At 50.1% G+C, this 12545-nt stretch overlaps 2 protein-coding genes across 2 annotated transcripts; both read left to right on the top strand.

Moving 5' to 3' along the window:
• The first annotated feature begins 3996 nt into the window (after positions 1-3996).
• On the top strand, positions 3997-12130 carry TIFAB (TIFA inhibitor). Its single transcript, XM_004042538.5, has 2 exons — positions 3997-4139; positions 6399-12130. Exon 2 carries the CDS (start codon positions 6409-6411, stop codon positions 6892-6894), a length of 486 nt encoding a protein of 161 aa, XP_004042586.3. The 5' UTR covers positions 3997-4139; positions 6399-6408; the 3' UTR covers positions 6895-12130.
• Positions 9247-9981, top strand: DCANP1 (dendritic cell associated nuclear protein 1). The gene is given in 1 exon segment (XM_019026783.3): positions 9247-9981. A coding segment is annotated over 1 exon segment (735 nt).
• Positions 12131-12545: the final 415 nt, after the last annotated feature.

The raw sequence follows: 12545 nt of genomic DNA, 5'->3' as shown, positions 1-12545 counted from the left end.
AATAGGCCCAGGGAAGAGATAGGACTTGCCTGAGGTCACATATCTAGAGATGACAAAGCTCCCTACCAGGCTTCTGCCCACTACCTTACTCTGCTGGTGGGCAGAAATAACTGGGATCACTGAGGTCTTGCCCAGACTGGAGCCCTGAAGATGAGGCCCTTGCCCAGGGTTTAGGGATGCTCAGCAGGCCAGGTGGTCTTTGGACCAGGGAGACTGATGACAGGAAAGGCCCTGGAGCATGGCCAGCCACCTTCGCACAGTAGGCTCAGCCCCATCTATGTGCCTTTGCAGCCCTTGAAGTGCCTTGATGTAGCCATTTGGGTTTTCGGTCATTCATCTGTCTATCACTGCCTTGAGTAGGGATGTGGTGCCGGCAAGAGGCCTGGGATCAAGTTTAGCTGCCTAGCCTACACATGGCTTCTCTCCCACCTTGGAGTGGCCATTCGGGTTTTTGATCATTCTAGCTACCTTGCCTGCACTTGGCTTCTCTCCCGCACAGAGCAAGCAGCAGGTCTGGCATGCTCTTAGAACTACTCCTTTAGGTTACTACTGCCTTCCATAGGTTTCTAGAGAAGGAGTCATAGCAAGTCCCGAAGAATTGTCAGGAGAGGATTTTCTCAGTGATCTGAGCTTTGCTCCCCACCCTTCCCCAGTACCAGGAAGAGCCAGGGTACAGGAGATGGGGGAAGGATACAAGAAAAGGCAATTGGAGAGATGCAAAGACCATGATGGGGACTTCACTGAGCTTCAGTCACCTGTCTTGCTTGGTCTGCCACCAAAGATCTTGTGGTTCTGGGGGCTAGCCCTGCCCCTCACTGCCCTCCCCCCAGATCCCCCACCTCTCTGCTTGGCTTGCTATCGAGGGACCAGGAGCCACACTTGTTTCCAGACCCATATGACTGGCCCCAAGTATGACCCAGAGGGAGTATGTGGCACAGCTATCAAGCTATCTGGACCATGGAGGTGTATTGTGGCTAGGCCTGGGGACTGGAAGTCAGCTCACCTAAGTCCTCACCCAGCTGTGCTACAGACTTGCTGTGTAACCTTGGCTGGTCACTTCCCTTCGCTGAGCTTCCAGGTCAGTTATTTGAGCATCTGGCCCTGAGGATCTCAGGGTGGTCAGAAAAGGCCCAAGAGTAACCAGTGAGGCCTCCAGAGTAGCAGCCCACCGCCCGGAGAAGAACAGACTCAGAGACCCTTACAGGAAACAGCCTCCAAGGCCACCATGCTGAAGGGTCCCAAGTGCCTCAGCCTAGAAGAAAGCAGGAGGTGAGCTACTGGAGTGGGTATCTGCCCAGGAAGAGCCAGTGCTGGAGCCCTTCTTCTCCCCTTCAATTTTACCCAACCCAGGTGCAGGCCTGGTCTGGGGCTGTCCTCATCCTCCCTACTTGGATGTCCTCCCTGTTCCACTGTGCCTTTCCAAGGCTTCTCGGCCTTCATTGTCATTGCTAATGTATTACTCCACTTCCCATCTATTAGCTTGTCACTAAGACATTATTATTCTTTTACTGATTATCCTAGAGATTATATCATGCACCTTTGACTTATTAGTGTCTACCTTAAATTGTAGTTTTATTGCATCCTGGACAATGCAAGGACCTTGGGACACTATAATTACATTTTTACCCCTCCCACTTTTGATGTTATTGTTGTCATATACTTTGATTATACATATATTCTAAATACATTTTAAAATGTCATCGTCCTATTAGCAAACTAACACAGGAACAGAAAACCAAACACTACATGTTCTCACTTATAAGTGGGAGCTAAATGATGAGAACCCATGAACACAAAGAAGGAAACGACAGACACTGGGGTCTTCTTGAGGGTGGAGGGTGGGAGGAGGGAGAGGAGCAGAAAAGATTACTATTGGGTACTGGGCTTAATACCTGGGTGATGAAATAATCTGTAAAACAGACCCCCATGACATAAGTTTACATATGTAACAAACCTTCACATGTGCCCCTGAAACTAAAATAAGTTTCAAAACTAAAATGTCATTATTATTGTTTTTCATATGGTTAATATTCACTTTGATTTATATGAATATATCCATTTCCATTGCTCTTCATTTTCTTCTACATTTCTGTGCTTTCATTTGGGATTACTTTTCTTCTGCCTGAAGAACACTAGAATTTACTTTAGAGTAGGTGTACTGTTGACAAATTCTTCAGTTTTTGTGTGAAACTGACTTTATGTCATCTTTATTTTTGAAGGATTCTTTATCTGGGCATGGAATTCTAGGTTGGTGGTTACTTTAGAGCAAAATATCTTCAACAAACCAGGAATAAATGAAAACATCCTCAATTTGAAAAAGAACATTTGCAAAAATCCTGCAGTTAACATCATACTTACTGATAAGAAACCAGAAATTTTCCCACTAAGATCAGGAGCAAGACAAGGACGTTTCCTCTCACTATTCTTTTTCAACATCGTTTAACCAAAAAGTTTCAACCAATGAAGTAAGATTAAAAAGGAGAAAAAGGTATACATATTGGGAAGGAAGAAAAAAACTGTCTTTATTTGCAGATGACGTAATTGTCCATGTAGAAAATCCAAAGGAATTGACAAAAAAGCTCCTGGAACTAGTAAGTCATTAAAGGACGATTGCAGGATACAAGATTAATACATAAAATCAATTACTTTCCTATATGCCAGCAATGAACAAGTGGAATTTGAAATAAAAAACACAATGCCATTTCCATTAATATTCAAAAAAGAAATATTTCTGTATAAATCTAACAAAACATGTACAAGATCTATATGAGGAAACCCATGAAACTATGATGAAGGAAATCAAGGAACTGAACAAATAGAGAGATATCCCATGTTCATGAATAGGAAGATTCAATACTGTCAGGATGTCAGTTCTTCCCTCCTTTATTGATAGATTTGATGCAGTCTCATCAAAATCCCAGCGAGTTATTTTGTGGCTATTAACAAACTGATTCTAACATTTATATAGACAGACAACTCAAAACAGCCAAGACAAAATTGAAAGAGAAGAACAGAATTGAAGGACTGGCAGTACCCAACTTCAAGACTTACTACAGAGCTGCAGCAATCAAGACAGTAAGGTATTGGTGAAAAAATAGACAAATAGATCAATGATACAAAGTAGAGAGCCCAGAAATAAACCCACATGAATACAGTCAACTAATCTTTGACAAAGGAGTAAAGAGAAAACACTGAAGGAAAAAAAACTGGTCATTTCGGAAAATGGTGCTGAGACAACTGAACATCTATAAGCAAAAAAAAAAAAAAAATCTAGACACAAAGCTTACACATGTCATAAAAATTAAAATGTACGTATAGAACTATAAACCTCCTAGGAGATAACGCAGGTGACTTGAACACACTGGTGGACTATGAAATGCTGGGCTACGTGAAGGGTTAGCACCTTCACATTCCAGGGCAGCCAGAGCCCGCAGTGCTGGACAAGCGACCATCTTCACCCCTTCCAAACTGCATGCAAATAGGCAGAGCTCGGGCGATGGGGAGTGGGCATGAGAGACCACCTTCTCACTGTTCTGCAGGAGAGACCATGTTCTATGAGTGGCCATTTACTGCCCTCTCCATCCTCCCCGTCCCCAGGCCCTGCCCTCTCCTGAGACCCTCAGGGAAGTGCCATGTTGCCTACAGTTTCCTTGGCCAACCTCTATCCAGCCAGAATGCTCTCCTCATTCTCCCACACTCAGGGGACTCTCCTGTCCCGTAGCCTTCTGTCCCAAAAGGCTCTTTTTTTCTAACATGCCTGGGCTGCTTTGACCCCATCCTACTGGCAGGTGGAGAGGAACTTCGCAGATACCCTGGGTGCAGGTCCTAAGGTCCCTGGGGGTGGGGTAGGAGAGGCTGGCAGAACTGAAACCCAGGAAGGCACGCCATCTATCTCAGAAGGGGCCCCACACTGGGGTTTCTCAAACTCTCAGCAGTGGAATTGCACTTCTGCAATGAAAAATTACACTTCTATTTTCTTTCCTAAAGGGAAAAAGGAAGAATGCAACAAAACTGAAGTATATTCTGCCACGTTCCTGAACTGCAGCCATAAGAGCCCTCTCAGCCCTACCCAAACCAGCCTACTCCCTCTCAAGAGCTCACAGCTGCAGGACTAGAGCCAGATGTGCCCTGGCAATAAGGTAAGTAGAAGCCAAAGGGGCTTGAACCCATGGGGAGAAGGGAGGGCCTGGTGGGGCTGGGAGGAGGGTTCCCCTGAGACACACATTCTGGAGTGTCTTCCTCCTGCCCCATCCCAAAGGCTGGATTTGTAGGGCTGGGTTTCTGTTTCCCCAGAACACCTGGGATCCAAAAGACACAGGACAGCCTGTCGTGGACGGGCTCCTCTTTGGTGGGAGATTTCTGTTAGCTCTGGATGGAGCAGAGAGTAAGGCCACACAGCAACAGTGAATCTTTCTTCCCGAGGGATTCTTTCAGGGTCTCTGTGCCGTGATATTAGTTTCTGGGAGTGTACTCTTGAGTTTCCAGCCAGGCCTGACAGCATGGGTTGCCCAGCCCACCTGTCCTGGGCTCAGCCTGTAACGCATACCTCAAGAAAAGGCTTTCTGGCTGGGCGTGGTGGCTTACGCCTGTAATCCCAGCACTTTGGAAGGCCGGGGCGGGCGGATCACCTAAGGTCAGGAGTTCGAGACCAGCCTGGCCAACATGGCGAAACCCCGTCTCTACTGAAAATACAAAAATTAGCTGGGCGTGGTGGCGGGCACCTGTAATCCCAGCTACTGGGGAGGCTGAGGCAGGAGAATCCCTTGAACCTGGAAGACGGAGGCTACCATGAGCCAAGATCATGCCGCTATACTCCAGCCTGGGTGACAGTGCGAGACTCCATCTCAAAAAGAAAAAAAAAAGAAAAAAAAGAAAGGCTTTCTGCAGACTATGGCCAGATGGGGTGTGGGTAGAGGCATATGTGTGTCTGTGCCTTAGGGGAAAGGGGGTGCCCTCAGGCCTCTGATAGTGAAAGGGTGCCCTCACTATCAGACTAAAAGGTCCCAACCATTAACCTACTGCATCTAAAAGGCAGGAGGGGTAGCAGGTTCAAGACCTGGAGGGACATTGAGTTCAAGCCACCTGCAACAGGCTCGCTGTCCCACAGCCTTTGAGACATGATCCCATTTGTGGTCTCTCTGGGTGATTTCACCATGTGTGTGTGTGGGCTTCTCATTTAGCCACTTGGCAAATGTGCCCCTGGACATTTATGGTGGCCAGGCCCTATTTGTATGGGGCAGTGGGACATGGGGCAGCAAGAACCACAGCCCAGACCATACCCAGCCCTTGGGAGGCCTCAGGGGCAGGAAGAGAGGAGCTCAGGGAAGACAGGACAAGGGCCCACAGAACTTGGGCATGAAATGCAAAGATGGAATGAATGGAGAGTAAGGTTGGCCAGGTGTCCTGGGGGATTCTCCCTGTTGTGGGAGTCAGAAGGCAGCAAAAGCTCACCTTCCCCAGGGAAGGGAGCTTCACAGGGGAGGTAACACTTGAACAGGGCCTTGAACCGTGGGCAGTATTTGGACACAGAGTTTGGGATGGAAGACGCATTCTTAGGAGAGAAATAATGTAAGCAAAAGTCTGGTACCCAGAGAATGTATAATTAGTTATTCAAATCCACTCAACCCTTGGTTCCTGTTGAAGATGACGGCAGGTCCTGGGCCACAGGGCGCTGGTGGACATAGCAGAGTTTGTGTTCCTCAAACCCATGCAGGAACAAAGCTGGCCATTGTGAGTGGCCTTCCAGCAAGTGCCCGTAGTAACCACTCGGAATGTGCTAGCTGTTTACTCTTCACCAGGGTTTCTAGGCAGCCTTTCTGGTGGCCAGGACTAGGCTAAGCATCCTCCTTCTGTGTCCTTCCACACATCTTGACGCTAGAAACACCTCTCTCCTCCACCAGTGGGTGCTCCCAAGAGTCAGGGCTCTGTTCGTTGTTGAATCTGCTTCTCCCCAGCAGCTGGTTCCCTGCTTGGCTCAAAGGAGGACTCAGCAAGAGTTTGTTGTGTGACTGTCAGATACAAGGAAGATGTAGCCAATCTGTCTACCCTTTCCCTTCCAAGAAGCAGGGCCAAATTGTCTCCAAATAACCGAAAGATTACCAAATCCCCACCCTGCAAGCCAGCATGCCTTATCCCTTGCATAGACAAGGACAGATATATCTATACTACAGAAATCCAAAAGTCAGAGAGAGTGGGTGGCATGTTCTATTCAGAGTATGGGAGAGACTAAGCTCATGACCTTCCACACCAATTCCAGCCTTGGCTCCATCCTGGCTTGGGCAGAGTGATTGTATGAACAGGCACAGGGCCCCTGAGGTGGGCCAGTGTGTCTGGGCTCAGGGAGCCACAGAGGTCTCTGACTGAAGCTGAGCCTGTGTGTCCATGTTCCATCTTCCCAGGACTTCTTCCATGGAGAAGCCCCTCACCGTCCTGCGAGTGAGCCTGTATCATCCCACGCTGGGCCCATCTGCCTTTGCCAATGTCCCACCACGGCTGCAGCATGATACCAGCCCTCTGCTGCTCGGACGGGGGAAGGACGCCCACCTCCAGCTGCAGCTCCCTCGCCTCTCCCGCCGTCACCTGTCCCTGGAGCCCTACCTGGAGAAAGGCAGTGCCCTGCTGGCCTTCTGCCTCAAGGCCCTGAGCCGCAAGGGCTGTGTGTGGGTCAATGGGCTGACGCTGAGGTACCTGGAGCAGGTCCCCCTGAGCACCATCAACAGGGTCTCCTTCTCAGGCATCCAGATGCTGGTTCGCGTAGAAGAAGGCACGTCCCTGGAGGCTTTTGTCTGCTATTTCCATGTCAGCCCTTCACCCCTGATTTACAGACCTGAGGCTGAGGAAACTGACGAATGGGAAGGCATCTCCCAGGAGCAGCCTCCCCCTGGTTCAGGGTAGCAGATCCAGGTTGCCTGGGGTTTCTCCACGGCCCTTCCCAGACTTGGGACAGCCCTCTCCAGCCAAGACCTGGAGGAGGAACAGAAATACAGCTCCAGAGGGAACCCCCAGACAGTGCACTCTGCTAGCCCTGCCACTAGAGCAAGCCTGTGCTAGATGAAACAGGATTTGAAATACTTGAGCTGCATCATGCAAGGTTGACAAGCAAAACCCACTGGCTGCCTTGCTCATAATGAACCAATTCTGCAAACACCGAACAAATAGCCCAGGGTGGAGAAGCACCCTCTGTGGCCAGAGCCATGCAATGTAATTGGAACATCATATACTTTTAGAGGCCCTGAGGGGTTCTGGGGAGCCTCTCTCAGCATTTCCACACATTTGTCCCTCTTGTCTGACTAAGAGTTACTTTATGTGGTTCATTTTGTGTGCTGCTTAAGAGCAGGAGTTTGAGGTTGCACCAGGAATGCGTGGACACATGTAACAATTACATTTGTGGTAGCTTGGGGTTACCTTCAGCTTTCAAATACCCACAGGCACGCAGGGCTTAGGAAAGCCAGAGTGTAATAAACTGCAAGTATTTCATTAAGCTGGCACACCCAATAGGATTCCCTGATCCCCAGATGGGCCACATGCACGCCATGCTGTCATGCAGACTTGGGAGTGGGAAATATAGACGAGGTGTAAGAGGAAATTGGAAAGGTGGGACTCACATTTCTGGAAAGGATGCAGGCAGAGCTCAGGGTTTCCTGAGGATGGGAGCTGGGAGCTGGGAGCTGGGCCTGCCTGGAAATTCATTGTCCCCATTATCATCCTCATCCTCACACTCCGCATTCTCTGTCACTTCTGGATCAAGGCCTTGGTTGACTTGAGGGCAAGGTCTTTAGGGAATGAGGGGATGGGGTGGGGGTTTGTGTAAGAACTCAGCCCAGCAGTTATTTCGCTCAGGGTGAGTCACACATCAATGGGGGTGGGGGAATTCCTTCCAAATAAGGGACTCGTTAGGAGCCAGGTGCGCCAAGGGCGGGAGGATTTTCTCGGTGAACAAGGGGAGCAGCTATTTGCCACGCCATGCTGAGAAGGGGAGAGTGTGGTTTAGAAACAACGTTCACTAGTGTGATGCAGGGAGGGATCTACATGGTCACCATGATCCCAGACCCCACTCTCCAGGGAATCTGAGGCACCAAGGGCACAGCCCTGTTCCCCTGGCTGACTCGAATCTCTGGGTCTGTAGCTGTCAACAATTTCTGTTTTCTGCCCAAAAGGATGATCGTTTTGCACCCAGGGCAAGCTACAAGGAGGTCCAACTTCACTCACAGGCCCTGAGCATCTTCTCCATCAGGAAAACAGAGGTGGGCAAGACCCAGGCTTGCCCTGGTGTGGGAAGCTTCCTCTCCAATAGGGATGAAGCAAAAACACTCAGATCACAGCCACAAGGCAGGGAGAGCAGGGCTGCTAGGAAGGGGCTGTCTGATGCTGTGAATGACCCCTTGGGACCCCCAAAGCAGTTCCTCATTCATTCAGCAAACCTTCACCAAGCACCCACCTTGTGCCAGATCTGTGCAAAGCCACAGAACTGAACCAGAAGTGAATAAGGCAAACTCCCTCAGGGAGTTTACCTTGCACTCAGGAAAGTCAAGCATTCAGGAGTGCATTACTTATTTGATCACTACTATGATTAGTGCTATAGTCGTTGTATTTTTCTCTCTCCTCCAGCTGGGCTCACATTCTCTTGTTAAGTGGCCTTGCCTGTTGAGTGCCTACCATGTGCTTAGCACTCTGCTAGGTGCTGTGTGTATTAATTGCACTTTACAGATAAGGAAACTGAGACTTGGAAAGGTTACATATCTTGCCCAACATCACACCATCAGTAGCTATGTGATTTGGGCAAGTGATTTAGTCTGCTCTTGCCTCTATTTCTCCCTCTGGAAAATGGGTAAGATAATAGTACTACCTGCTAGAGTTACGAGGGTCTTAGAAGGTGACACCTGTAAAGCATTCAGTCAGTGCCCAGCACACACTTAATAAGGGTTAGCTACTATCATGAGACCTGAGAGAGGAGGGCTCGCCATCCACACGGAGCTAAGGAAGACTCACACCCCAGTAAGCTGGCTCCAGAACCCAAGGGCTTACCTGTGCTCTGTGATTCCCCAACTAGGGATTTAATTGTAGCCACAGACCTGGTAGGCAACAGGGAGGGGATTTTAATCTGCTCCTTGCATCAGAAGGTCCAATAGGCAGGGTTAGTACAATGGGAGATGCCCTGGTAGGGCTGGCAAGGAGAAGAAGCCACATGTATTTTGGTCTGATGAAAAGCAGCAGTGATCTGTCACTGACCAAAATGGTCCCCCAACTATGCATTACAGAACAGCAACCCACATACAGAACTCGAGAAGCCACGGCCTGGAGACTATACCTGGACACCAAAGACTGGAGAGAGGAGCTTGTGGGGAAACCCCAGAGTCCCCAGGGTGCCACTCCCCAGCTCCACCAGAGAACTTTGGGAATGAGCTGCTGCCCCTGAGTGCCCCTCTCCAGGGCCTCAGTGAGGGTCTCTCCCCTCCAGGGAGGAACAAACCCTTGCCAGCTGGGGTCCTGCGAGAGGGGGAAGTTCAATTCCTCCACAGGGGACTCTGCAACTCCGATCTTTCAAGTGAAGCATCTGCGAGGCCCTCAGGGACCCAGGATGAACTGCATAGCAGCTGAAGGAAGACAGGCCAGACCAGGCGGGAGGGAGCCAGGAAACATCTGGTTTGTAGTTTCAGACTCTACCCGTTCACAGTTCACACAGTCTCCCTGGGAAACTCACACCTTGCCCTGTACCAAGTTTTTAAGGCAGTTAAGCTCTGCCCATCCGAGACTTCATTTTTCTTGAGTAGAAAATCACTGAAATCATCAGATCCATGGCACCCACCTTCACTTTCTCCTAACAGCTGGAACCGTCAGGCTGGCTTCAGGGCCTGGTCTTCGCACTTGATATCACTATCCCTCACCTGCTCAGACAGCCAGAGCAGGCGGGTGAGTTCCTCCCAACAACCTCCACTGCATTCTCTCAGCTCCCACCGCCGGGCAGCCCACGTGCCTGAGTGAACATGTGTGCGTGTGCACACACGCAAGTATGCACAGACACACACTAAACACGAACATACAGTGCACATGAACGCTGCTCCCAGCTAGGGCCCTCTGGTCAGACTGCTGCCTGGGTTAGAATTCTTGTCCCCCGCCACCACTTACTATAGTTCTGTGATCCTGGACAAGTGACTGAATCTCTCTGTGCCACAGTTTCTTCTTGTAGAAAACGGGAAAGATCACAGTACTTACCTCCTTAGAGTCATTGTGAAGGTCAGTTTGAGGCATCACAAATTTAAGGCACCCAGACATAAGGGTCAACAGGGTTAGCTATCACTGTCCAGTTTGGTGGGAGGAACTGAATGCATGTAGGCACATGGACCCAGTCTACACTCAGGCACAAAAGGAGCTACATTGGTTACATTCAGGCATATCCCAGAGCACTACAATTCTCTGAGACATTGTCTGGAAATCTAGAAATCATCTCCTTGCCCTTTAAGGTATTTTAACCCTCACATTCCTCTGCTTTTCCAAGAATGTGAATCTTGCCAAGCTGTCCGTGAGAGACACGGGCTCCCCTCAAGGGAGACTTGCAAATGCTCCATAAACAGCCACAGTGTGGGGCTCTGCCATGAGGAAGTCACAGCAGACACGCTAGACAGCATAGTCCTGGCTGCAGCCTGGAGGAAGGGAGGCCCGTGGTGGAGCACTCACTCCGTGCCTGTCTGCCCGGTGAGACCTCAAGTTCCTTGCAGACAAAGGCCATGCGTTGTTGGCTCTTGTGTTCCCGGTGGCCTTCGCAGAGCTGAACAGAGGACAGATGCACAGACGGGGGGGCTCTGGTGGTCAAGGCAGCAGTCCCCTTGGATACTAAAGTCTGAGCCAGGCCCCTCAGGCCCGGCATGGGCAGTGCGAGGCCCATAGTGGTGGGAAGCCAGTTGGCCAGCTGGGGTGAGAAGGCCGCGAAGCCATGGGCAGACAGGAAGTGGAGGTGAATGTCTCTGCCTCCTGTAGGCCTCAGCAGGGACAGCACAGACCCTCTGGCTGGGGCAGCGCAGACCCTCTAGCTGGGGCAGAACAAGGCTGGTGGTTCCTTCTAGTCCTTGAGACTTTGTAGCTCTAACTCAAGCAGAACCCTGGGGTTTTGGGATTCTGTGTGGTGACTGCTGAGGAAGGTTTATGGATTTGACAGGGTGCATGTCACAGAGAGACAGTTCTCAGTCAGCACTTCCTGTCCCCTGCAGAGGCTCATAGGGGACAGCCCCTGCCAAGGAGACCCTGGAGGGGCTCTGAGGATAGCAATCCGAGGTTGGGCTGGCTGGACTGAGCCCAGGCCTGTTGCCCACCGAGTCTCCATAGGTTCTAGTCTGACCCCTCTCTCCACCCCTGGGCTACGCAGGCCAGCCCGTGCAGACCACCAGCGACGCGTCCACTTGCAACACCCGCCTCACTGTGCCAACACTCCATCCACACAGGAAAGGACTGAGAACGTGATACTTAACCCAAAGGAGTGAGTTTCATAGGATGGGTGGCTTTAACAGTTTCACAGCAGGACACTGAGGGAATATTTCCCTATCCCTTCAAATGGACGGTCACTACAGAAACGTGTAGAGCAAGACTTTGTCAAGGGGCTGTTTCCAGGTCTCCCAGTGTCTAAATAGCAGAGCTGGGATGAGAACTGAGAACCGACTCTTTCCACAACCGCCCACTGAGCAGCAAGGCTGCAGCCAGCAAAGAGGTGAAGAGGCAAGCAAGCTCCATGTGGTGGGGACAGCGCATTGCGACCTCCACCACCCCTGCAGTGGGCTGCCAGCTGGGCCACCTGTCTTCCACTGTATCTACTGTACGAAGTTCTCCAGCTCTGCTCTGTTTTCTCTTTGTCAGCATCCACCCCGTGACACGTAGTGGTGGCTGATGTTGCCACAGTACCATGAGGTTAACAGGTCCTCCCTCCAGCTTCCCTCATGGTAGCAGCCTCACCTGCATTGCAGCTGTTCGCCGGACACCGCACCAGACCCTCAAAACCCATCCAAGACTGTGGGAGGAGTAAACAACCCAGCCCAGTTAAGAGGAGATGCTGAATTTAATGAACCCTATTTGAATTGCAGGGCTGTGATTCCTCTTACCTTTAACGTGAACTCACAGGCGGATTAAAGTGAAATAAAACCTACCATTTGAGTTACAGTCTCAGCTGATTGGAAACATGCATTGCCTCCCCATGACTGGGCCATGAGAAGGGAAGTTATTATCTTTCTTTAGAGTTTGTAAACTCTTTATGGCTGAGGCAGCTTTAATCCTGCTGGGGGAAAAAAGGGATCCGGGAATCAATTGCTCCTATTTACCTTTGTTTTCCAATCACATGCTCCAGTGGGAATAAAACATCCTAAGTGAGAGGATGTGGGGAGCCAGGTGATCCCTGACAGAAGAGTTTGATTATTTTCTTCTCTAGGCATGTGAATTGAAGGAACTTTAGAGTTCTATTTGGCAAGGGGGCTCATTTCACAAAAATGTGCATCCCAGTAAGGATATCAGCACTCCTGGGCCATTACTGGTTCCTCTGCCTTTTCTTTCCAGAAGAAATGCCC

Source organism: Gorilla gorilla, chromosome 4, assembly GCF_029281585.2.
Source record: "Gorilla gorilla gorilla isolate KB3781 chromosome 4, NHGRI_mGorGor1-v2.1_pri, whole genome shotgun sequence".
NCBI lineage: Eukaryota > Metazoa > Chordata > Mammalia > Primates > Hominidae > Gorilla > Gorilla gorilla.
Note: the sequence above shows the minus strand (reverse complement) of the source record. Positions and strands in the feature narration are given on the sequence as shown.